The sequence below is a fragment of the Chaetomium strumarium genome, assembly GCF_033439665.1.
Source record: "Chaetomium strumarium strain CBS 333.67 chromosome Unknown B0T15scaffold_3, whole genome shotgun sequence".
Lineage (NCBI taxonomy): Eukaryota > Fungi > Ascomycota > Sordariomycetes > Sordariales > Chaetomiaceae > Chaetomium > Chaetomium strumarium.
The window spans coordinates 2979829-3003749 of NW_026944431.1; the positions used below are offsets into that span (position 1 = coordinate 2979829).

The 23921-nt window shown below is 55.9% G+C and overlaps 8 protein-coding genes across 8 annotated transcripts; 5 read left to right on the forward strand and 3 right to left on the reverse strand.

Annotated features, from left to right (window-relative positions):
- Window positions 1-409: 409 nt before the first annotated feature.
- Window positions 410-904, reverse strand: B0T15DRAFT_510511 (uncharacterized protein; the record flags this gene model as incomplete). Its single annotated transcript, XM_062867858.1, has 2 exons — window positions 410-766; window positions 878-904. The coding sequence occupies 2 exons, from the start codon at window positions 902-904 to the stop codon at window positions 410-412; spliced, it is 384 nt and encodes a 127-aa protein (XP_062722991.1).
- A 2430-nt stretch (window positions 905-3334) lies between these two features.
- Window positions 3335-3994, forward strand: B0T15DRAFT_167512 (uncharacterized protein). The gene has a single exon (XM_062862181.1). The coding sequence runs from the start codon at window positions 3425-3427 to the stop codon at window positions 3920-3922; it is 498 nt and encodes a 165-aa protein (XP_062722992.1). The 5' UTR covers window positions 3335-3424; the 3' UTR covers window positions 3923-3994.
- A 719-nt stretch (window positions 3995-4713) lies between these two features.
- B0T15DRAFT_167614 (glycoside hydrolase family 61 protein) lies at window positions 4714-6170 on the forward strand. The gene is made up of 7 exons (XM_062862182.1): window positions 4714-4877; window positions 4950-4958; window positions 5037-5069; window positions 5169-5462; window positions 5561-5810; window positions 5890-5961; window positions 6012-6170. Exons 1-6 carry the CDS (start codon window positions 4785-4787, stop codon window positions 5931-5933), a joined length of 723 nt encoding a protein of 240 aa, XP_062722993.1. The 5' UTR covers window positions 4714-4784; the 3' UTR covers window positions 5934-5961; window positions 6012-6170.
- Window positions 6171-6285: 115 nt separating this feature from the next.
- B0T15DRAFT_393077 (uncharacterized protein) lies at window positions 6286-7428 on the reverse strand (the record flags this gene model as incomplete). The annotated part of the gene is made up of 4 exons (XM_062864672.1): window positions 6286-6928; window positions 7037-7205; window positions 7271-7323; window positions 7388-7428. The coding sequence occupies 4 exons, from the start codon at window positions 7426-7428 to the stop codon at window positions 6286-6288; spliced, it is 906 nt and encodes a 301-aa protein (XP_062722994.1).
- Window positions 7429-9200: 1772 nt separating this feature from the next.
- On the forward strand, window positions 9201-10710 carry B0T15DRAFT_484397 (uncharacterized protein; the record flags this gene model as incomplete). The annotated part of the gene is made up of 5 exons (XM_062866224.1): window positions 9201-9239; window positions 9397-9428; window positions 9464-9527; window positions 9579-9615; window positions 9662-10710. 5 exons carry the CDS (start codon window positions 9201-9203, stop codon window positions 10708-10710), a joined length of 1221 nt encoding a protein of 406 aa, XP_062722995.1.
- Window positions 10711-11352: 642 nt separating this feature from the next.
- Window positions 11353-11664, forward strand: B0T15DRAFT_492705 (uncharacterized protein; the record flags this gene model as incomplete). Its single annotated transcript, XM_062866875.1, has 1 exon — window positions 11353-11664. The coding sequence occupies one exon, from the start codon at window positions 11353-11355 to the stop codon at window positions 11662-11664; it is 312 nt and encodes a 103-aa protein (XP_062722996.1).
- Window positions 11665-12725: 1061 nt separating this feature from the next.
- B0T15DRAFT_167484 (uncharacterized protein) lies at window positions 12726-15569 on the reverse strand. Its single transcript, XM_062862180.1, has 2 exons — window positions 15340-15569; window positions 12726-15225 (listed from the first exon to the last, which is right to left on the reverse strand). Exon 2 carries the CDS (start codon window positions 15156-15158, stop codon window positions 12798-12800), a length of 2361 nt encoding a protein of 786 aa, XP_062722997.1. The 5' UTR covers window positions 15159-15225; window positions 15340-15569; the 3' UTR covers window positions 12726-12797.
- Window positions 15570-16631: 1062 nt separating this feature from the next.
- On the forward strand, window positions 16632-22272 carry B0T15DRAFT_432604 (uncharacterized protein). The gene is made up of 4 exons (XM_062865758.1): window positions 16632-17304; window positions 17368-20902; window positions 20951-21711; window positions 21795-22272. The coding sequence occupies exons 1-4, from the start codon at window positions 17050-17052 to the stop codon at window positions 22062-22064; spliced, it is 4821 nt and encodes a 1606-aa protein (XP_062722998.1). The 5' UTR covers window positions 16632-17049; the 3' UTR covers window positions 22065-22272.
- Window positions 22273-23921: the final 1649 nt, after the last annotated feature.

A 23921-nucleotide genomic window follows, 5' to 3' on the forward strand; every position in this document is an offset into this window, starting at 1 on the left:
ATCAAACCGATAAACCCGCCTGCAGACCAAAACCCAAATTGCCATTACATTACCAAGACTTGTACCCAAAAAGATGAATTCCCAAGTGGTATCAGTCCCTCGCCGAGGGAATAAATAAACAAAGGATACCCAATGCCTCGCCAAATCTATCGCCGCTACCGAGAGCCAGCTGACGGCAGCTCTCCCAGTCCTGTTTAGGGGTATAATGCAGCACAAGCTTCCAACCAAATTTTCTTGTCCAAAACTTCCCTTTCCCAAAGCATCCCAGCCACGCGCTGCTGTCCTCCTCCTCTTCTCCCTCCCTTGCCCATTCTCTTTCCCAACCCCTCAACCGATTCGACCATTACCTTCCAATCACCCCTCCTCAATCGATCAGTCAGTTTCCTCCTCCTCTCTCACCCTACCCCAATCAATCCCTCCCCGCCCGCGCAACCACAGCTTCCCGACTCCCGATCGGGGTCGAGTTATCCTCGTGACTCCGGCTGCAGCGCTGGCATTTGCCGCCCGTGTCGCGCGGGTGCGCGATCTGGGCGCCCGTCACGGGGCAGACGTAGACGCGCTTGCTGTAGGGCGAGTGCGGCTGAAAGCAGCTGGGGCACTCCTTGTCCGGCCGCAGCATCGACGACGGCGGGTTCTCGATCCGGTAGCCCGTGTTGGGGCACACGAAGACCGACTGCCAGATGATGTCGTGGCAGTTCTGGCACTGCGCGCACACCCCGAGCGGGTCCGTCACCTCGGCGCCCGTGGCGGGGCAGAAGAAGGTCGCCTGCTTTTTTTTGGGCCGGAGGGGGGGAGTGTCAGTGTTTTGGTGTGGCGCGGGAGGAGGAAACTAAAAAGGCACCCGGGAAAAGCTTGTCTGGAACAGGGGTCTGCGTACCTGAACTGCCGACTGTTTTTGGCCCATCTCAAAACCGCCTGTCTATCCTTGCCGTTGTGTGGAATTGCGTGTTGCTCCAATGACGGGTATATGTTTTGACCGTTCTGCTATCTTGACATGATCCCAAGGCCCGTATAGAGTTGATCAAGACGGCGCTGGTTGTTGTAGGGAAGGTGGCTTATTCTCCTTTTGTTGGATGGACGTCAAGGTCCGTGACGTCGCAAATGTTCCGTGGAGGGTCTGGACTCTTGACACGCACGGGCGAAGTAAAGGGGTAGTTAAGGGACCCAGAAACATGGGAGCATTGGAAGGGGATCGCATGGTTTATGTGCATCAAACTTCCATTACACCGTACCGAGGGTGGACATCCCTGCCACGTGCCGGTAAAGGGGCCAGAGCCTCACCGAAAATCACTCGTGTCGATTAAAGTGTCGTTGGACTAGGTCGTTGGGAGATTTCTCGAACAACATAAGAAATCGAGACCACCGAGGGGCTACAACTGCACGTGGGGGACCCCAACCTTTTGGCTGCCCATTCAGCGACTTTCCAGGCCCATCCTGGAGAAATAAGGCTTGCCAAGTCAACAGTATGCTTGAAATTCGAAAGAAAAGAAAATAGATCCTCGACAGATTGTTTCTTTAGGCTAATCGGTATCCACGCATGTTCGCTAGCCAAAAGAAAAACTGCAGTCAAGCGTGCATGCAGTAGGGCCGAGGCCGACGCTATGCCGCCCCACCGAGATCGACGGCCCGCGCCGATTTTCTGACTGCGTTCTACGTACGGCATACCGGATGCCCGAGCTGCTTGTATGCACTTTTTTCATCCTTTTCCGTCCCGAACCCGTGGTTTCCATGTCTTCTCATCCCACGTGATATCAATCATTCGCACGTTTCGCAGCCGGAGAACACCGCATGTTCGAGCCGTGCGCCACCACGCCGCACGTTTAAAGATCGACAAAAACGTGGCGCGGCAACCGCCGTGGCGGCAACTCGGCTAAGCGCCCCTGGAAATCCTTTGCTAGCGTGCTTGGCCCGGATCAAGGGAACCAAAATTGGCAGCAAATCGACTTGGCTCACTTGGCATCGCGATTGGCTCATTGAGCGAGAGCATGCAGGTCATGGCACCCCCACCTGCCTGCATCAGATATCAGAGATAAAGGCCGTGGGCTGATGATATGTAGAATGACGACAGAAACATCTCTGCGGCACACTCGATGCACACATCTCCTCGAGGTGGCTTCGAGCGTACATACTACGGAACCATGACAGTGTGGTTCAATATAATTAAATTATAGGGAGAAAACGATCTTCCGCTATCAAGATGAGTGAGTATGGCATATCATGATCTTATTGTGATTCGGGTCCCATATGTTATCTGTTTCACGATTGGGGGCCATGCCAGTGATAGTTTCAGTTGAACTGAGTAGTCCACTATGGCTATTCCCTTCACCATCCTCAGCATGCCATCAAGGTTGAGTCTAATCAACAGACCAGATTGCTTCCACTCTACGCGGGTTCGCGCTCGTCATGAGCGGCAATTAGATCATCAGCGACGGAGTCACTATGAATTCGAAGGTGGTAACATGTTTCGGTCCTTCTCAATTGCTTTAGATGCTAAAACCGTAGAGAGTTATATACACTACATTCTTTCTCCGTGTCTGAGTTTGAACAGCACCATCGCGTTAATCGACAGGGATAAACTGCCTCGAACTCTTGAACTCATCTGATGGACAGCATGCGATGGCTCGCGTCGAGAGTCCTTACCTACCTATGCATCACCGTGACGCTGATGTCTCGTCTGCTTTCTGTTGTATCCAGATCTTCGACCAACTCAGGGTGTGGGGCAGGATCATCAAGGAAATGGTACCTGAGAACGGACGCTGCTACCTTAACTGGCATGATTCTCACGCAAGCCACTCCAGGGAGATTCTCAATGTCTTTTACAACCGAGACAGCAAAGGGCAATCCATCTCTCCGCCAGACTCCATCCCTCACCTCTTCCGTGCACGGTGAGGACAATCCCGTTCGCGATGCGGTTTTCAGCCACGCATTCTCACACTCTGTATACAGAACAGGCTATTCGGGCTGTTGGGGCGAACGTCAGATCTTACTGCGACTTCTCTACGAAAACTTGAAGGACGGCACCAAGATCCTTGTAAACAAAGATGTCGTTGACATCCGGCACGATGCCGATGACGTGTGTTTTGGGGGGGGGGGGGGGGGGGGGGGGGGGGGGCGAGGGGGGAGGAGGCGGCGGGGGGGCATATTGGTTCACACAGGAGCGCTTGCCCAAGACATACCGCCTCGGCAACATTCCGCGGTACACCGACGATGACACGCGGCCGTTCGTTGCCCGCCACGGAGACATCACCGTGCTCCCAGAACAAGTGTGCCCATCCTGCGCAGCTTCTACGGCGTCCGCGACTTCGACGACTTCGTGGCCCTGACCAACGCCTTCTTCTTCCCCGCCCTGTACGGCACCGACCCGGTCTCGCGCCGGCAGCTGGTCTCCTTCCTGACCGACGGCACTGTTCTCCTGACCATCTGGATGTTCGAGTCCATCCGCCGCGCAAATATCCTCACTCCGATGGTCTTGTCAGAAATTCCCCCTTCTCCTTTCCCTCGTTTCCGTCCTTCCTCTCCAACGTATCTACCGTGCCCAACCTCACTTATTATCATTATTATTAACCACAGACCCAACCTCTTCACCGCCCTCGGCCAACTCCTCGGCATCGGCGTCACCGCTGCCCTCGTTTGTCGGCTTCACGCGCGAGTTTCTGAAGTGGGACGAGGCGTTTGGCTTCTCGGCGCACCTCGTGTTGCCGGGCTATCTGTTCTGGGATCTGTCGGCAGCGATCGGGCTGGGTTGGTTAGTGTGCTGGCGGTTGGGCCCGGCGCGACGTTGGGTCTGGGTTGGCTCTGGAGAGAGCATATCCTGGCGTCGAGGAGGCACAAGGATGCTTTGACCTGCACGACCCGGGGGTCAGGCCTTGGAGCGTCTGGTCGGTCGGTTTGGGGGATGTTCTCGAATACCGTACCTACATAGCACCGCGTACGTACTACGCATCCGTGCAGTGGCCACCTCTGTCTTCTCCTTCCTTAGTCCTTCCAGGTTGTTCCCATCAAGCCGGCTCTTCCCCACATTCAATGTGGTCTTTCTCGTTTGTCTCGCCTCGACAGTTTTGATTTTTACATGCTCATAACCTCCCCTGTATCCCACCCATTCAGTAGTTTTGGAACTTTTGATCTCTTTTCTCCCCCATTTCTCCTTTTCCTACGCACTTCCCTCGCCGGAGTCCGTTCCGACGACAACCTCAGTGATGCCTCGATTGGTGGATCATCTTGAGCAAGCTGCACCGTTTCACGGAACGACATGCCCCATGATGTTTAGTGCGGCTCCCCCAATGGCACCCCAAGACCGACCCAAACCGGGTTGTTTTACGGTACACGTATAGTCCCCACATATCCCACACTTTGCGGCGGCGTGCCACGCGTGCCAGCAAAGCTGCGACATCGCCAAGCCGAGGATCTCCCTTAGCCGCGCGCTCCTTCATTCCGAACCCTGTCCATGCTTTCCTCTTGGAGTATCCTCACCGCTGCGCGAGCGTCGGCCAAGGCTCCCGAACCAGCTTCGGACAGTTTTTGGGTGTCCGCAGCCAAGCTGTCAAAGTTCACGAAGCGCCAGTCCACCATGGGTCCTGAATTGTTTCGAACTCCTTTCGATCGGGAGTTCGGGACGCTGGGAATGGGATGCTGTGGCTGCGGGGACGGTGTCCTGCGGATATAAGAGTAGAAAGAAGAAACACCGTCTGAAGTTTGAAAGATGTCAGTCGGAACGTCGACGAGTGTGTTTTATCTTCGCAGTCTTGTCATCACTAGCCTTCTAGTTATCCCCAGCATCGACGACAATGAAGACTCTTATCGCGCTTCTGGCCTCGGTTGGTCTGGTGGCCGCCCACGGTTATGTCGACAACGCCACTATCGGCGGGCAGTTCTATCAGGTAGATTATCTCCCCGTGGATATCTTCACTTCCACTTTGCATGTTGATGCTGACAAACAATTCCGGTACCAGTTCTACCAGGTACGCTCGCTACCAGCTGCCCTGTTTCCTACTTGGTTCCATCTCGGCAGATCACTCACACCTATACCTCGATTGTAGCCATACCAGGACCCGTACATGGGAAATAACAAGGTAACTATAACCATAATCCTTTAATAATCCATCATAACCAATTTGAATGCTCCAAGAACACAGAGAGACACTAACGTCGAATTACCACCGAAAACACAGCCCGACCGGATCTCGCGGTCGATCCCCGGCAACGGCCCCGTCGAGGACGTGACGTCGATCGACGTGCAGTGCAACGCGGGCGCGACGCCTGCCAAGCTGCACGCCACGGCGGCGGCCGGCTCGACCGTGACGCTCCGCTGGACGCTGTGGCCCGACTCGCACATGGGGCCCGTCATCACCTACATGGCGCGCTGCCCGGACACGGGCTGCCAGGACTGGAACCCGGGCACGTCGGCCGTGTGGTTCAAGGTCAAGGAGGGCGGCCGCGACGGCACGTCCAACAACTGGGCTGCGGTATGTTATATATATTTTTCCACGCCTATTGCCCTATTCCTTGTTTTCGTTGACCATCAATGACTTACACGCGCATTTACTAATTTATTTGTATATAGACCCCTCTGATGAAGGCACCCACCTCCTACACCTACACCATCCCGTCCTGCCTCAAGAAGGGCTTCTACCTCGTCCGCCACGAGATCATCGCCCTGCACGCGGCCTACCAGTACCCCGGCGCCCAGTTCTACCCGGGCTGCCACCAGCTCAACGTGACCGGCGGCGGGTCGACGGTGCCCTCGAGCCTGGTGGCCTTCCCCGGCGCCTACAAGGGGTCGGATCCGGGCATCACCTACGATGCGTACAAGGGTGCGTTTCTAGGTTCTTTTGATTGCTCGGCGTTTTCTGGTCAAAAAGTCATATTGCTGACGTGAGTGATTCTGTACAGCGCAACCCTACACCATCCCCGGCCCGAAGGTTTTCACCTGCTAAAGGAGAGGTGATTGCACGAGGGGGGAAGGTAAGAGGGAATGAGAGGAGCTGGGAATTGGAAAGCTTACGGGTACCTAGTTAATCCCCATTTCGTGTCCATAGTTTGCTGGTCGCTTCGGCGCTTCTTTGCACATATTTTCAGTTCAGTACATAAAATGAGTATGCCGCCAATGCGCTACCGCGAAGGCCGCCGTTGAACACATTCTTCCTCAAGACAAATGCCACCCGCCCCAATCGCACTACTCACGTAACCGCAGGAAAGGCCGAATATGAAATAGAAAAATAAAAAGAAAAGAAAGCAATACAAAAACGCTTTTGGTACCCGAGCATCCCCGCCGCCGCCCAAACCCGCTCACTCCAACTTCTTCAGCATCTCCTCCTCCCTCAACACCCTCTCCAGCAGCGGCATCCCAATCATGCGGTACAAGACAAAATCCAGGATCCACTCGCCAAACCAGGTCGACAGCCACGCGGGGCCCGCCATGCCGCCGCCCCAGAACCAGTCGGGCCGCCCGAACCACGTGCGGAACAGCAGCGGCCACTCCGGCGCGAGCGCCTTGCCGACCAGCTTGCGCGCATACGCCCCGGTATCCACGGTCGCCGTGTTCTGGCTGAAGGTCAACCGGCGCTCAAACAGCGCCCGCACGCGCTGGTAGATGCTGCCCTCGGGCAGGGAGCGGTGCGGGCGGCTGGCGATCTGCGAGCGGACGGTGCCGGTCATGGCGACCATGACGCGCACGCCGAACGGCTTGAGCTCGAGGCGCAGCGTGCGCGAGTAGGCCGTCACGGCGCCCTTGGTGGCGCAGTAGACGGAGCCGAAGATGTAAGGGGTGATGGCGGCCAGCGAGGCGATGTTGATGATCAGCCCCCGCGCGGCGATCAGCAGGTCGGCGAAGCCGGCGCACATGGCCATCACGCCGAACACGTTGGTCTCGAACGTCTCGCGCACGTCGTCCATGTCGATGTCGGTCGCCGGGTGCGTGTGGGTGCGGCCGCTGTTTACGACGGGCGCGTGGTTAGTAGTAATTTTCTTTTTTACTTTTTACCTACCTCACTGATGGATGATGATCTTGTCGGAGAGGAGGCAGAGGGGGAAAACGGACGCGTTGTTGACGAGAATGTCCAGCTTGCCGCCGGTGAGCTTGGAGACCTCGTCGTGGCAGGTCTTGATGCTGTCTGCCTTGGTGACGTCCAAGGCTAGCGTGGTCATGCCCACGGCCGCCATTTCGGCGAGGACTGCCGGGTTGCGCGCCGTTGCGAAGACGTGTAGGCCTAAGGCCTCAGCGTTAGGGCGGTAACGTATTGAGTTGAGCATCTCGAAGGCATGTGAGACGTACCCTTGGCGTGGAATTCCATGGCTAAGGCATGGCCAATGCCACCCGGGGTGCATCTGAAGGTGAGACGGTTGTCAACGGAATCCTTGGCGACTGCCCGTTGCGCGGCGGGAACTGTACCCGGTGATAAGCACCGTCTTCTGGCCCGGCCTAGGACCCATCTTTCTTGACTACAAGTTTAACGCTAAAGGGTGCAGACAGATGCGATTGATCGCAGGGGCAGTTGATGAGTTGAAGAGCTTCATGAGGTCTCAGTTGAGTGTGGCAGTTTTGAGGCCCACCTGGTACGTCTGCCGAGGCATCTTCTTCAGTGCAGGGTTAGGGCTGGTTAAGGTAGGTATCGTACGACCGCGCCTTCTCGACTGCGAGCCGACACCAATGGCAGGTGTGCTCTTTACGAGCTTTCCTCATTCGTAGTATGCGTTGTTAGAGTAGGTACATACTACCTAGTACTAGTGAGTTCGAGAGCAGGGGCTGACAGCTATTGCCGCTGACAGTTCAAGTTCCATCGATCCTGCTCACATGTAGATGCCGTAGGAAATCGGGTTAGGGTTGCCTTCAACATTCCCTGACCTGTTTGGGAGCTGCAGTTCGGGACAGCAAGTTAATAATCATGTTGAGATAATCTTCTGGGAGTAGTTCTCTCTATTGTTTCCAACGGAGCTACGAAGCCCACTAAGGTATGGATGGGTCTTATGCAGTTGGCCCTCCCTGTGACTCTCCGAGTTAGCATTCCCCATCACGGATACGCAGAAGTCGGGCCCATGCAGATTTGCTAAGTTATCTTATAGGCCCCTAGACTGAGGTGTGATAGAGTTGGTTACTCAGCTTAGCCCGCCGGGCACATGCGGATCGTTATGTTTCCGCGGGGCTGATTGTCATCGTTACCCGTAACAGTCCAAATGTTGTCTTGATGTCAGAATATGCGCCCCCCGAATGGCTCAAGTCAGCGACTTGGAAATAAGTACCTAGTATAACAACTTCAGGCCCAGCCGTCCAGGCCTGATATGGCCCCCGTTCCTGCAGGTGGCATCACCGCCGCACGCTGACTGCGGCCAAGATGGGGGGATCTTGTGTTTCCTCGGCCGAGCGATTTGGTTAGTTGCCCAGGACGACCTGAAACTTCCGCAAGACATCACCAGTGCACTTCAAGTTGTGCAAAGGGACGTCAACGCTCAACAAGTATCTTCTCGCCGAATAAGAAATGAGTTGGGCATGTCCTTCCTCTAGATAAAGCTGTGCCTGGGTTGTGACAGCAAACTTCCCGAACTCCACTACAAATCCGTTATTAGGGGCAGGCGTTGCGATCCCGTATCAACGTAATAGAGGGCTGCTTGAATGAAACAGGCCAACATCAACCAATGCCAGGCAAATCTGTGGTATCCAAGGCAAGCCCTTATGTGTTCCAAGGTTGGTTTCGACGAAGGCGACTGCTCTGCATCAACTTCATCAAGCTGGGGGGGTGGGGGCCTTTTCTTGCATGTGGGGTCTGCTTGGCAGGGGAACAGTTGGTCCTTGGTGCTGTTTTTGGCATGTGGAATTGTGGATGCCGTGATGCATCTGTGCCGCATACTATGCCTTCCTTCGCGACACCCTTCAGTCTTAGGCACCAACAGACGAAGCAAGAAGTCCGTTCCAGGACCGAACTCTCTCGTGATTTGATATCGGCCCGGCATATCGCGTATCATGGCGAGATGGCATGCAGCGATCTGCCTCGCTTCTTGCGGACCCCAGGCCGGCCGGGACGGATGGATGCCACATTTTGATAAGCGCATGCTGGCTTTGCCTCTCCCCGAATCAGGAATGAAGACGGTGATGGGATGCGGCATAGTAGATCGAGACAAGACTGTCTCGTCTCCCGAGTGAGCTAAGCCGCGGCATCGTGTGGGAGCCCGAAGCAGATCTTAGCCGTCTGCTGCGGGTTCCTAGGAACATGATCGCCTCACTGGCCCGGCCCAGCTGGCTGACAGGGGTGCGTACATAATCGCCGCCCGGACTAAGCTGGAGATGTCAGCTCCAACCGCGATCTAATGGCGGCACGGCACCGCTAGCTGCACTAACATCCGATCTACGCCACTGGCACCGTGTTCCACCATCTGGGACTGACGACCGCCAGCCTGCTTTCGTAGTACCCGATATTCCAAACAACGGGTCCAACATCGTGCGACCCTCTTCCTGACGGATCAACATCGCCAGAGCTGACTTCCGCTACTACTCGTCTGCCATCTGCCCCGCGGCTTTGTTGTCGGTCCCAGCGTTGGTCTGACCAAGACTCAGACGACCAAAGGTGTTCCTGCCGTTGCCCCCAGAGGAGACTGCCGCACACTGCGTGTCCATCGTCTTGCCCTGTACCAAGACACTTCTGACTTGCGCGTGATGCTACGATATTCGGAGCATTTGTTACAGTCGGAACATTACTCCAGAGTCGATGGGTGGAAGCAGACCTCACCATGCTCGAAACACACCCTCTGACCCCTGGCCAAAAGCTCGCCAGAACCGAGTTGGAATCCAAAGCTAGCGCCGTCAGCCAGGCGATAGCGACAACCAAGGGGCCAGAGACACGACCAACGGCAGTGCGCAGCTCGTCCTCCACAGCAACGTCCATCACAGAGATCGATGAGGATTCCCTCACACAGATTTGGGAAACTCCAGATCCTACGAGTCTCCGCCCGTCGAATACTGCATTGAGCAACTCCAACGGCCGCGGGGGGCTCGGAAGCCTGGACCGTGGAACGAGCATCGTTGTCATCGTCGTGGTGACCGTCGTTGCGGGCATCGCTCTCTGGACGGCCGCGTTCCTTTTAATTCGGCGGCATAAGAGGAGAGCGGGGAAACGACCGGGGCGCTTAAGGAGGAAGGGCGATGAGGCCGGACCGGACCAGGGAGCCCAGGAGACAAAAGCGAACACGGGGTTACCGAAATCGACCGCCAGCCCAGAGTCGACGCCCGAGCTCGACTCCGGGTCCCCCGCGATCGGCAGCACGCCAAACCCAGCCGAGCTCGAAGGTGACATGCTCATCCAACCCCCGACAAAGCCGTGGGTAAACCAGACATCGTGGCTCAAGGTCCCGTCGCAGCATCCTGGCCAGCCATCCCCAACGCAGTCAGGGAAGTCACCTCGTCGGACGGTCCGAGAGTCGTTTGGCGAGAAGGTCAACGATCCAGCGGCAGCATTGGGTAGATTGAAGATACCGAGTCCTCTCTCTCCGGGCCGGCCATCGCCGCATTCGCCAAGCCCAATAGCAAGGGGCTTCTGGAGACTGACACGGAGTCCAAGAAGTCCATCGGCGGCGGCACGGAGACTGAGCGTACAATTGCCCAAACCATCGCCAAGGTCCGTACCGGGCGGGAATGCGTCGACGGCAAGCACACCGCGGAGAGGGAAAACGGGGTGGCGTGATGGGCCAGACAACACGCAGTCGCAGCGTGATGCAGCGCCGTAACACGCAAAACCATTCTGTGAGAGACGAAGAAGTGAAGGATGAGTGGGTTGTGAGACACCAATCAGATCGGCTTGGCGAGAAACCGAGCCAACCCGATTAGGCCGCATCGGATAAACATACCCCCCCGCCCGAGGTCAAGATAGCCGTACAGAATATATCCAATCGACGAGGAAATGAAGCTAAGAATGAGGAAGAAGATAAGAAGAGGGAAAACAATAAAGAAAGAGAAGCGTTAAATGGAAAGAAGAACCTTTGTGTGAGCAGCCGCATCTGTCCTGACGTTGGTGATGCTGGTGTACGGCTGGCTTATTTTGGGCAAAGGGAGCCCGCCCCGCGGCAGAACACCCCGCAATCGACCTGACGACATCATCACCGGGGCCAGCACACCACTTGGAACTTACTGCACAATGAGATAGATCGACAAGACCAATCGATCGTCGCAATCAAGGGCTGACGACATTGCACGCAGCGAGATTTCACCTGTAACCTTAACTTACCACTTCATTTTTGTATTATCAACTCAATACCCCCTTCCACCTCGAATCAACAAGTCCACTGCCCACCGTGCAAATAAGCTCGTTACCCCTTACAAGTTACAACAACAGCGCTCAACCAACCCAACCTTCGAGAATCCGCACCACGATGTCCGCAACGGCAGATAACGACCTCTCCGCCTCGCTCCTTTCCACCACCACCAACACCTCCAAAGCGACAGACCCTTCCCATCAACACAACCTGACAACCAGTGCCAACACCCACAACAACAACAACAACAATGCCAACAGCGCGAAGGCTGACCCCTCAAAGTCGGGGACAGCAGCAGAGCGCGCAATGGCGTGGAAGCCCTCCCTGGACCGCCGCCAGAGCTGGTCCTCGCAGGAGTGGAAGCACGACGTGCAGACGCGGCAGTACGTCGTTGGCCGCGGGCCAGGCGGCGGGTTCTCGGAGGCTTGACAAGGGATGGATGACGGCTTGACGAGGGACTCTATCGTATTGTAACCTACCGCTCTGTGTGGGTGGTGTTGGCTTTTGCTTTGGCTTTCTTTTCCAACCCTGTCATTTCTTTCTGGTTCTCTTTCCTTTTGCATGTAGCAGCTTCGGAACTTGAGCGAGCATTCCGTTGGTACAGGCATCGGTCACCATGGTGATCCATGTCATGGTCCAAGCCTTTCCTTTAGGTTTCTGACGCGCGGGTTATGTTGGATGAGTAAAAATCACATTGCAATGACTGAACGAAGCATCTTTCTTTTGTCGAGTGAATGCGAGGGAAGTCAGGACAATGGGGAGGACTCTCTCTATGATGCCGCTGTTGGAAGGAGCCGTTAGGTGATGGTAGGTTTAGCGAAATGTGAGGACGTGAGCGTATAACCACGATCATGAACCGAACCAACAACGGCAAATCAACGGCTGTGGGCGATGTTCAGATGCGTGATCCATCCCGGGTATGCAATGCCGCCATCGCACATGGAGTTTCCGGCCAGAAACACGATTGTACGCTAAAACTTCCCGTCAGCCCTTCGTCTCCTTCTTCCTTACCTTCCTCTTGATCTTCTTTCCTCCTATCGTGTTCTCGCGTCCTTATTATTTCCCCCCTTTTGCTTTTGCTTCGTCCATTTTAGCTAAATTTCTTTGCTTTCCTCGTTGTAGTAAGCCGGGGATCTAGACGATAAGCTGGGAGTACGGCTAGTTTTGATCACGGAATGGATGTGCAATGCGTTCGGTATGAGCCTAAAAGGTGCCGAGAGAAGGCGGAGAGATTGATATATACACTCTATGACTGGGAATTGTGTAAGACTCAACCTAGCTGCCAGGTCAAGAACAAGAAACAGAACTTGAACTCATCCTTTCTCGGCCGCGGTATGTCCAATCTGATGAATTTGACCATGTATAACGAGAGTGCGGTGCCAAAATACCTTCCTATCCGAAAATATAGTGCCGTTTGAGTATCCCGTCCAATGCTCCGATGTTGCCCCGAAAACGCCCACTATCAGGAAACCCAACTGCAAGACTACTCCCAACCCAACAGACCAAAGGAAAACAAGGCTGTGCAACGACCGGAAACAACATGTGAAAGCCTCATCAGTCCCTCAAAATCCCTTATGGCCTTTCCCATCCGAACCTCCGGTCTTGAAATACTCGCTAACCACTCCAACAGAGTACGTGATGCCCGCCAGCCAAGCCGCTCCCACAACCACCTTTTTCGGGAGACTCTTTTTCCTGGGTGTCTCCGCCCCAGCATTCTTCTCGCCTTGGTGCGTTTCCTTGCGATGCACCTCAGACTCGGCTCGGCCGGTTGTTTCCGGCGGCAGATCATAGTTGACAAAGCCGGTGGGACTGGCGAACCTACTTGCGGCAACGGTATAATCGCGCGTGCCTCCGGTCATATCGATGGGATTGACAGAAGTGGTCGTGGAGCCACGCTGGGGCTCGGAAACTGCGTTCGACACCTTGCGGAAGATAAGTACGTCACCGCTGCCGGATACAATTTCGAAGCCCTCGGCTTGGAGGGGAGCAAAGTGAGGGAAGAACTTGGCCGGGTTCGAGATGCGGAGAAGAACTTCGGCAGGGGTCAGGGGAGCAGCATTGTCGGCAACGGTCGAACTGGTCTCGGCGATTTCGATGCACTGCATTGTCGGGTTGTAGGCAAGAATTTTGTAGAGCGCTGGCCCGGCAGGGTTGGCCGGCTCAGGGGATGGCGTGGTAGCTGTGTCTGAGGCGTTTGCAGTTGCCGTCAGCTGGGACATCCGTTCCAATGCTGGCTGCACAGTGCCCTTGGATTCCTTCTGCTCTGCTGACAGTAGTGAGGAGGTCACTTCCGATGTCTCGGAGGCCCAAGACTTGGAGAAGTCTTCTGGGAAGTCTCGCACATAGTTCCCTGTCAAGTTGTGGTCAACGATTTGATCCTCGGCAGGTCGTCCATCCGGCTCATTCCATCTCACAGCTTGGTATTTTTGCAGCTCCGCTGGGTCGGGCGCATCGTAATTCTCCTGGCTCTTGGCAGTCAATGGCTGAGTCTCAGCATCCTCGTAGCCGAAGGCCTCGTGATTAGCAAGGTCCTCAACCTCCTTCGCAGCAAGCCTGGTAGCCTCGCCTTCGGCAGCATATTTCCCGTCGGGCTCATTGCTTCGGAAGGCTTGGTAGTTCTCAATCTCGGCCGGCTCCGGATCAAGAGTGGCGTTGCCTGCGGCGTACTTGCCGTCGGGCTCATGGCTTCGAAACGGCTTATACCGAGCCAGTTCTGCCACATCCCGCTCCGGCTCCAGATAGGACGCAGCATACTTGCCATCGGGCTCGTAGCTGAAGAAAGGCGTGCGGTACTTGGCCAGCTCCTCCGCATCCCGTGCTGGCTCAACGTGATTGATTGCGTACTTGCCATCCGGTTCGTGACTGAAGAAGGGCCTGCGGTACTCTGCCAACTCTGCGTCGTCGGGGACTTCGATGTAGCTGGCAGCATACTTGCCGTCTGGTTCATGGCTGAGCAAAGGTCCGTACTTGCTCAACTCTTCCGGGTCCACCGGAGATTCATACTCCAGCTTGTACTTGCCATCTGGCTCGTGGACTTTGACGGGGCCGTAATTCCTCAACTCTTCAGGCGTCGGGCTAATCTGCTCGTCTCGCAGTTTGCTGTCCGGCTCTGAACGACGGACCCACGACTCAAGTGTCGACGCAGCTGATGCCGGCGCGATGGTCTCGTTTTGGTGCCACCTAACATCCTTGTGTTCCAAGCTCAACGCGTCCAGGAGACTGGTAGCGGCATACTTGCCGTCAGGTTCATGGCTGAGGAAAGGCCCGTACTTGCTCAGCTCCGCCTCGGGCGGTGGCCCGTCAGGGAAAATTGGAGTACCCTCAACATTGGGGGCAATAAACGACGTGAATTGGGGTGTATACGAGGCGGGGGCCTCGCTGTTCAAGCGTGAGCTTTTGAGCACTTTGCGGTTCGTGATCGGATCAATGACATAGTCTGTGCTGGCATCCGTGTGAGAGGACTGCGATATGGCTCGAGTGGTGCTTCGGCGGCCGTTTCTCTCCCCCCCTTGACCTTTCTTATCGCCGAAGATGAGATGCTCCAACGGCGCCCGCTCCGCGTCTTCAATGTTCTGGCCGGGTCTGACACCGTCTGGGTTATCTGGGGTTCTTCTGGGAGAAGCACGCTTGGTTGTATCCGGTTCGGCAGCCTGACCATCACTCGGTTTTGCGGGCCAGTAACTGTCCTTGTTCCACGACGGCCGCCAATTGAGGTTATCGCAATACTTGTATGCAAGCTTCTGTTGCTGGCGGTAAATGTCCCGGCCTATGTAGGACAGACAAATGCGGCTGAACCGGTAGCACCTTGTCTGTTGCCGGTGGAGGACAACAGGACCGGCCCCGACTGGGTTACGGATCCCGGAATGAATGGCACTGGAGCACCGGCCGCGACGGGCGAAAGTGGAGGCAACGGTCAAAGACATGGCGATCGGTGGGTCGAGATATGCGCCGGGGACATGCTACTCGAGCGGCGTATGGCTACCTGGCGGTCTTTATCCTTGTTAGAGGAGGGAGAGGGTGGGGGATGAAGTTCACATATGGAGCTGTAGAGGAGGTATTGGGCGAGATGCAATCGCAACTTCGTGGGCCAGCGCTTAAACTCACATGATAGAAACCACTTATGGCCAAGACTGATGTCATTGAGGAGCTGGCGCTCGAATGACAAGGGCGTGTGGATGAGATCGGAACAGCGACTGCGTGGTGTGCTGAGAAATGAAGGAAGAGGAACAGGCAGGTGATAAGGGACATCGGCTGTATTTGTGCGTCTCGGGGAATCTCACGATGCCTCAGGTCGGAAGGAAGGGACCGTGGGACTTTCTGAACGGCCACACTGCGTCCCAGGGAATGATCGTCACTTCCGACATGCAGTGGGCCGACTGGTTGAGCCAACTGCTGACTTGATTGGAGGGTTTCGGCTATGACGGCTATGACGGACGGCCCTGAACTTCCTCAAGACCCTGAGGCCGGTGGACCCGTTGCGCATGCAACCACTAACGTTACAGAATCGCCTGCCGCGTAGCGTGCGGGGTATTAGAAGGCGGAAACGATTGACACGCGGGATTGAGAACGATACATTGGAGCGATGAAAGCAAGAGGTGCTCGCGCCTTCTGCTTTCGGATCTGCTTACAGTACATCGACATTGGACGACTTGGACGGCATAGTCGACCAAATGCGGGAGCGTAACTTGGACCCGTAAACTGGAACCGATTACAGCCCGGACACACGACCCGATAAGGTCGGAAGTGAAACTAGGTAGAGACCCGCTAGTCTCATCGGACCGCAAACAAGCACTTGCAGAGTTGTCGGCGGTCGGCTATGCTGCATCGGAACGCTCAAGTCTACAATCCTACACCGTCAATGGGAGCGAGACTCGACACCTCACGTGTGTATTGTTTGCGAGGTGCTGGAAGATAACGTCCGCATGGCGGTATGCCAAGTTTCGTCCCCACCCATGATGTCATTCTTGGCCCGCCAAGCAGCAGGGCAGCCCGCTGCCTAAAGTATGAGAGGTGTCGGGTCTTGCGGGTGTACAAATTATCCGTTCCGGTCTGCAGATTCACAGCCCCTGAAACTAGGTACCTGGTACTTCCTGTGTAGATATCGAGTGCACAGCCGGACAAGGTTTGAATTTGAGAACTTTTGTCGGATTCATTTCATTGGAGTTCTGAGACCATCCACAGAGGAGTTCGAGATACCGGATCTGGAAGCCGCCTGGTACTGTACCCATCTGGTGGTGGCGACTGTATTTGCGGTATCGGGCCGTATTCGCATGACATTTCGATGTAAATTACTGCTCTGCAAGTGCGAGCCTCAAGTGCCCCGCATCACGTGCGGTATTTTTGATAGCTTCAGCAAAGCTGCCCCACCTAATATGTGGTTGCCGAAACAGTCATGCCGAGTGTCTACTGGATGTTGATAGTCTAGAGTGGGAGAGAGACGGTATTGCGGCCACGACAGTAAAGGAGGCCCTGAAAGACGAACCTTGAACTCACTTTCTTAAATTATATCATTTCGCCAACTCCAAGTGGTCCCCTGCGCTTCCAATCTGCACCACGTTGGCGCCAGATCAAGCCTTCAAGAGGGGTTCTTTCGTTGTGAGCGCGGTTGATATAACGATCAATGGACCGTTCTGTCGCCGACTCTTGCCTCCTCTATTCCTCCCCGTCCTCGTGTATGTCACCGTCGTATATTCCTCCGGGACGTACGATACGATAATAACCAAACGGGCTCTCCCAACAGAGTCTCCGTCCTGCTCGTCCCGTTGCTTCCCGACAGCTAGCCAACGCCCACGAGACGCCCTGCGAGCAGCAACAATGTTTCCGAAATCCAGCGCGAAAGGGGTGAAGGGAGGAGCCTTCGGCGGCTTTGCGACCTCCTCTACCACTCTCTCATACCTCACTCCCCCGCCCGACTTTTCCAGCATTCCGCAAGAGGTGGTGGTGCCTTTTAAGAATCTGTTGAAGAAGGACAGCACAACAAAAGAGAAGGCGCTCCAGGATATCCTTGCGCATATCCAAGGTCTTGGGCCCGATGGCCAAACATTCGATGAGCCAGTAATAGACGCTTATGTTAGTCCACACCCACGAGGTTCCAATGTCCGGAGGCGCTGCTGACCATGGCGTGTTCCGCAGGTCGACCTGTATCCCAGGCTATCGATCGACGACTCCGCCCGGGTCCGTGAGCTCTCCCACCAGCTTCTCTTCCACCTCCTCAATACGGCGAAAAAGCGCATGGCGAAGCGCCTTCCCGCCTTTGTCGGGGCGTGGCTTGCTGGGACGTTTGACAGAGATAAGCGCGTCGCACGGGCTGCCAGTGATGCGTTAGCCTCATTCTTACTGACGCCAGAGAAGGAGGAAGCGTTCTGGAAGGCCGTGCAAACCCGCGCGCTCGACTTCGCGATCGAGGCGATCCAGGAGACACCAGACACCCTCAGCGACGAGCGATCAACAACGAAAGAAGACTCGCAGGCGAAGTACCACCGGGTTATTGGTGCGAGCTTGTCCCTGGTCTTGAATCTTGTGAACAAAGGGGACATTGGGGTTCTCTCGGATGGCTTGGACCGCTATCTTGGGGTAGACGCAATATGGACCATGTCGAAAGCTGACGATTGGTTTGTGAGGAAGGCACTCTACCGATTCCTGAATTCCATTCTTGATGTCCAGCCCGTGATGCTACAACCAAGACTGCAACAGGTTGGCAAAGCTCTTGTTGCGGACGGCTTGAGGAGCAGCCAGACCGGCTCAGCAACGGACCTGCTGAAGGTTTTGGCGTCTCTAACAAGACACTTCCCGCAGGTGTGGGGCACTCAGAAGCATCCGCTGCAGCGGCTACACACGTTTGTTTCCCAAGGTTCTCAGAGCGGTGCGGAGGAGTACTGGCGGGCTCTGGATGAGCTACTCCAAACGCTTCCGGACAAAGCACCATCGGTCGAGGTCGTGTCGAACTTCCTTGGTGCCATGCGCAAAGGGATTGCCGAGAGACTCGAACTACAGACCGGTCGGCATCAAGCATTGCAGTCTTACGCACGGGTATTCCAGCTCTTCCTCGGCCACGTTCCCCTGAATACAATATTCCTCGAGGAGAACCTCAGCAGCATCACACGGCAGTATCTCCACCCCAATCCCGAATTACCGCTGCCGTCACCACAGCGACCTGAATCCCTTGCAGAAGCCTGGATGACCGTGGCTAAACATTCGACGGATGAGACTCGAGAAGCGGTGGCCGAAGAATGGCAGAAGCTGGGAAGCGCATTCCTTGTGCGAATGTCCAACTCTCTGCCCGAGGTTTCTGAAGGCTACAAGAAGTCGCAAAACGCGATTGCCTCGGAAGGAGAGCGTTGGTTTGCCTTCGTGGCAAATGCACTCTCGCGGGAAGGTGACGGAGGCTCGTCACTAATAAGGGTGATCACAGCATCATCGAGGGAGGTCTTGGCAGGGGCGCTCGATCTTCTGAGCAAGAGGAACTTTAAGCCGTTCGGTGCAGCCTCTGTTATCCGATCAGCGCTCAGACACTATCCTGCGCTCTGCTCTGATATGAGCTTGCTTGGATCACTGTTCCCGGCTGACGGAACGGAAGAATATGCGGTTATCGTTGCATCCCCGTCGCTCCCCTACCTTGTCTCTGACCTCAACACGATAGTCGGTGAAGCGGAAGGGCGCTTCAGAGACATCTGGACGTCACTCACTGAGGCAGCCCTTCGGCTCTCGGATCGCCAGTTGGCTGTTTCGGCAATCAGGGCGCTCATAGGAATCCCTTCCGTTGCGACATATGCGCAGCAACTTGCGCCTTTACAGGCCTTCCTCAATTCATGTTGGCAGCAGTATACGGGCGGTGGTGATGCTTCTGGCTTGAAAGATATTTGCAAGGCGTCTCTGGCCTATGACATTCTGAGTGAGGACACCGCAAAAGCCACTGCAGTCGAGATCGTTTCCAGCCTTGAGGTGCCAGAAGCATACCAGTCAGCCCTTGCGGCTTTGGAGCTTACTTTACACGAGAAGCCCAAATTCTTATCGACAAACGATGAGCTGCACGTGCGGCTCGTTGCAGCGCTCCTCGCCCTTACCGAGCTGTCAGATACGGGTCTGTCTGAGAAGGCAAGAAGTGTGAGATCGCTACTCGACAAGCAGCCAGCCGGGCGGAATCCTATCGCCAGCATCATCGAGAACCACCTTGGTGAGGCCAGCTCATCTTCTCTTGAAGTCGACACCTTGCTTCAGCAAGCCCTGTCGGTTCTCAGCTCGGGCGCTGCGCCGGCTGAGGATATCTTCCCCAGCTCAACAATATGGATGAACGAGCTCTCCGGCTTTCTCACGCGTGCCCCGAGTCCGTCGCTGTCCATTGCATTCGGCGTGGAGGGCGCATACTTCCTGGTAAAGGGGCATCCGAATGCCGAAAGGCAACCCCCAAGCCGAGATAGCCGCGGACGCTCTATTCCTGCCAGGATGGCTCTCTTCACTGCCAAGCTGCTCTCTTCTGGTGTTCAGCTCTCCTCTCTACCGCCAGAGTTCCAGTTGGAACTTGTTTACCTTCTCTGCCTCACCGACGCTCTCACTGAAGACCAGCTCACCGTACCCCAAGCTGACGGCTTGTGGGGCAATGACCCCGAGGACGAGGCAGAAGCTCAGGAGTTCCGCGACCTCAGCCGGAAAGCTGTTGACAACGTTGTGTTAGGCTGCGGAAGCTGGGTGGACTGGGATATGTCTGGCGATTCCCTGGTCGAGCGGCTTATAAACTTCATGCTCGGCGAAGCGGTTGGCTTCAGTCCTGGCGCTTTCTACACCGCCAAGTCTCTGAGCTTCCTCTTCGGACGCCTAATCGGGATTCACGGCAAGGCGCCTTCCAAGCTGGAGGAGTGGCTAGGGAGGCTGGGTATCATGAAGCTGGCGCCGAACACTCTGTTCATCACCGCTGCGTTCGTGACTGGGATTCGAGAGCCCCTCACATCATCGAAAGCCTTTTCGACACTCGTCAATCGCCTTGTCAGCGAGGTGCCTGGCATTCCCGGCTCTCTCGATGGATCTTTCCGAGCCCTTCCTTCCCTGGTTCTCCTCAACATTTGCATGGATGTGTATGACCACGATGTAGGCGTACCCGTCGAGACCCGGAAGCAGGTGCTCGCCCTGCAGCAGTTCACAAGATGGATGGATAGCCCGGAAGACCTGGGCTATCAAACCGCTACCGAGATTTGTAGAGCAATCAAGAGGATGCTCCCGGGCGTGAAAGAGACCTACGGCCCGTACTGGGAGAAAACAGTCGAGTACTGCATCTGGCTATGGAAGAAGGCCGCCAACGACAGACCGGAGGAGCGGCTGCCGTACGTCTATGCTTCGTTGGAGCTGTACCGGGCACTTTGCAACCATGCAGACGCCAACGACGACCTCGATGACGCTCTAGCAACCCATGCCAAGGCGACATCATCAGCGCTGGTTGGGCTTCTCGGTATCCCGCGCGAAGCAACTGCAGATGTGCCGAGCCAAATCACTGATCGTCTTCTTGAACGGCTTGTGAGCAGGATGCCTAGCATGAAGCTTGATGAGTTAAGAGACATCTTTGAGCCAGTCGCGTCGGAGTCCCGTGAGATACAGAAGGCCGCGTTTGGCCTGCTCCACAAGGCTTTGCCTACCGCCCAAGAGGACATCAACCTCGCGGTGGTGATGGACAAGAAGGGTAAGTGGCTGGCAACTCACACAGTTGGATATGCGCTGACGTTTGCAGCTGCCAACCTTCCGGATGAACTGCTCTCGCTGCTCCTGAATGCGCCAAACCCGGATGAGTACACTGACGAAGAACTATCACAATTTCCCGTCGCAATCCGCTCATACTTGCTTGCTTGGCATCTCGTATTCGATGCCTACAGTACGGCGTCCTTCCGGGTTCGCAACGACTACACGGACAGGCTAAAAAGCGGAAAACATCTCGACCCGTTGCTTCGGTTCTTAGTCGACGTTCTCGGACATGCTCTCGCGAGGCCGCTCGACCTCGATAAGGAAGGGTTTAAAGCAGAAGAAATCTGTTCCTACAACATCGACACCGCCGAGTTTGAACCACCGGAGAGAGACATGAACTGGTTGCTGATACACCTTTTCTACCTGACCCTCAAATACATCCCAGGCCTGTTCAAAATGTGGTACTTGGACTGTCCTTCCAAGCAAACGAAGAACTCGATGCAGTCCTGGATGCAAAAGTACTTCTCGCCGCTCATCATCTCTGATGCCCTGGACGAGGTCGTCGAGTGGGCCTCCAACCAGGAGAAGATAGATGCCGACACACAAGAGATTGTCGTTAGGGTTAGCAAGACGATGCACGAGATCACGGCAGGCTATCCGATCGACGACGACGTCGCCACCATCTCCCTGCACGTGCCGAAGTCCTACCCGCTGGATCCGGTGGACGTTGTCAGCGTCAAGCGGGTGGCTGTCAAGGAGGACAGATGGCAGTCGTGGATGAAGGCGATCAAGGCCGTGATCATGTTCGGAGTAAGCCATCCCCTTACCCTTTTCACCTCATCCCACCCACCCATTCACCCACAAATCACTAACCTTCCTCTTCCACCGAATAGAACTGCAGTCTCGTGGACGGCCTGACGGCCTTCCGGCGCAACATCTCGCTGGCGATGAAGGGCCAGGAGGAGTGCGCCATCTGCTACTCGATCATCGCGCCGGACAGGACGCTGCCGGACAAGAAGTGTGGCACGTGCAGCCACTACTTCCACAGGGTGTGTCTCTACAAGTGGTTCCAGAACAGCGGGCGGAACACGTGCCCGCTGTGCCGGAATGCGATTGATTACCTGGGCTCGGATACGAAGAGAAGGCGGCCGGAGCATGAGTGAGAGGAAAGAAAAGAAACCTGTAGGCTGGGTTCGGGGGGGGGAGAATGTCAGCATAACGAGGTTGCCTTGGGTATGTATATACAATACATATATGCTCATTGCATATGCGCTTGGCCCGATGTTCAATGCATGGATATCGAGCGAGGACTTAACTCAGTGCGGCAACATGAAATTGCATACGCTCCCTCTCGTGGAGTTGTTCTAGTTGATCTTCGAGTCGGCCGTTCCGTGGTTGATGTCTCTTAAGCAGCGCGCCATTCTGCTCGTCAGGGTACATGTCTACGGAGGCCATGGTAATTTAGTCTGCAACAACGTCTCGAGAACGACGGACCACTGGGCTCATATGGATTCCTAAAACGAACGGCATCTCGCTTGGTCTTACGCCCTCACCAACACATCCACCACATGCTGGTTCATCAACCACGTGGCCAGTAAATGCCATTCAAGAAGACCAACTATTACACCGTGAACCAACACTTAAGATGCAGCCCTTTCTAGCTGGCAACCTAGCTAAGGTACCTAGCATTACCTGCATCCTTCCATGCCCAAATTCCAACACCAGCCCGTCTTCCCCCCCCTCCCTTTACGCATCACCCTCCAGCCACCACCACACTTTGCTTTTCCCACCATTTACCGACCGCCCCAAGCCGTGATTTTTAATCTCACCTCCCAAGACCAACCACCCCCCTGTACCCTCCCGTCGCACCACCACCACCACCACCATCAAGCTCAGCCACCACAACCTGGTCCTGCTGCTGACGCGAGTACGACAAAGGCATCTCCACAAAAGCCGGCGGCGGCGGCACGCCATCAACAAGCCCCAAGTTCTTCTTCTTGTTGTTCGTCCCGCCATCACCACTACTACTAGTACTCCGGTCCCGGAAGAAGGCGCCAAAGTCAAAGGCCACGTCGTGCTCGCTCTCCCAGTCCAGCTTGGCCTTCTCCTGCGGCGTGGGGCTCGCACCACCATGATGACCCATTTCAGTGTCCGCGTGGTGGCCGTGGTGGCCCATCCGCCGTTTCCACAGCAGGAAGGTGATGGCTACCACTAGGACGACGGTGCCGGCCCCGACGCCGACGCCGATTCCTATCTTTGTTGGGAGGGGGAGCTCTCCGTTTCCTCCGGTCTCAGGTTGGGGTGCGTTGTTCGAATTGGTGTCGCCGTTGGAGTTGGGCTTGGTATCGTCCTCTACTGTGGTGCTGTCGGGGGTCTGGACGAAGGGGTCGGTGTTGGGGTTGTTGGAGCTGAGATTGTTGTCCGACCCGTCCACTGCTGCTACGGCGCCCGTGGGAGAAGGAGGGACGAAGACGGACATGAAGGTTGTACCGCTTTCTGTGACGGGGATCGTAATCGGGGATTGAGATTGAGTTTCAGGTTGAGGTTGCCCTTTATTATCGGTGGTTGGGACCGCGGCGGCTGAGGATTGAGTGCCGGCTGGGGATGGTTTGGATGTGGTTGGCCCTGCGCCAGGTGCGGACGTCGCCGTTGCTGCGGAGGAGGGCTGAGCAGCTGCGGAAGAAGAAGCTGGGCGCGCAACAGCAGCCGAGCTGGAGCCCGGGTTGGCGCCTGCGTTGGCGGATGAGGGCACCGGGGCTGCGGCAGCAGAAGTAGTACCGGGTGCCGATGTCGGGGCTGGTGCTGGTGCCGGTACGGGTGCCGGTTCAGTCGATGGCTCTTGTGTTGTCGCCGGGACAGGGGCCGGCTGCCCCTGCTGTCCGGTTGAGGTCTGCCTGTCCGGGCTCGGGGCTGGCAAGGTCTGCTCCGCGGGAGATGTCTGTTCCGCTGCCGTGGTTGGTGTCGGATCCGAGGTCGGCTCCAGATTGCCCTGCTCAGTCGTCGGTGCCTGCGCGGGCGCT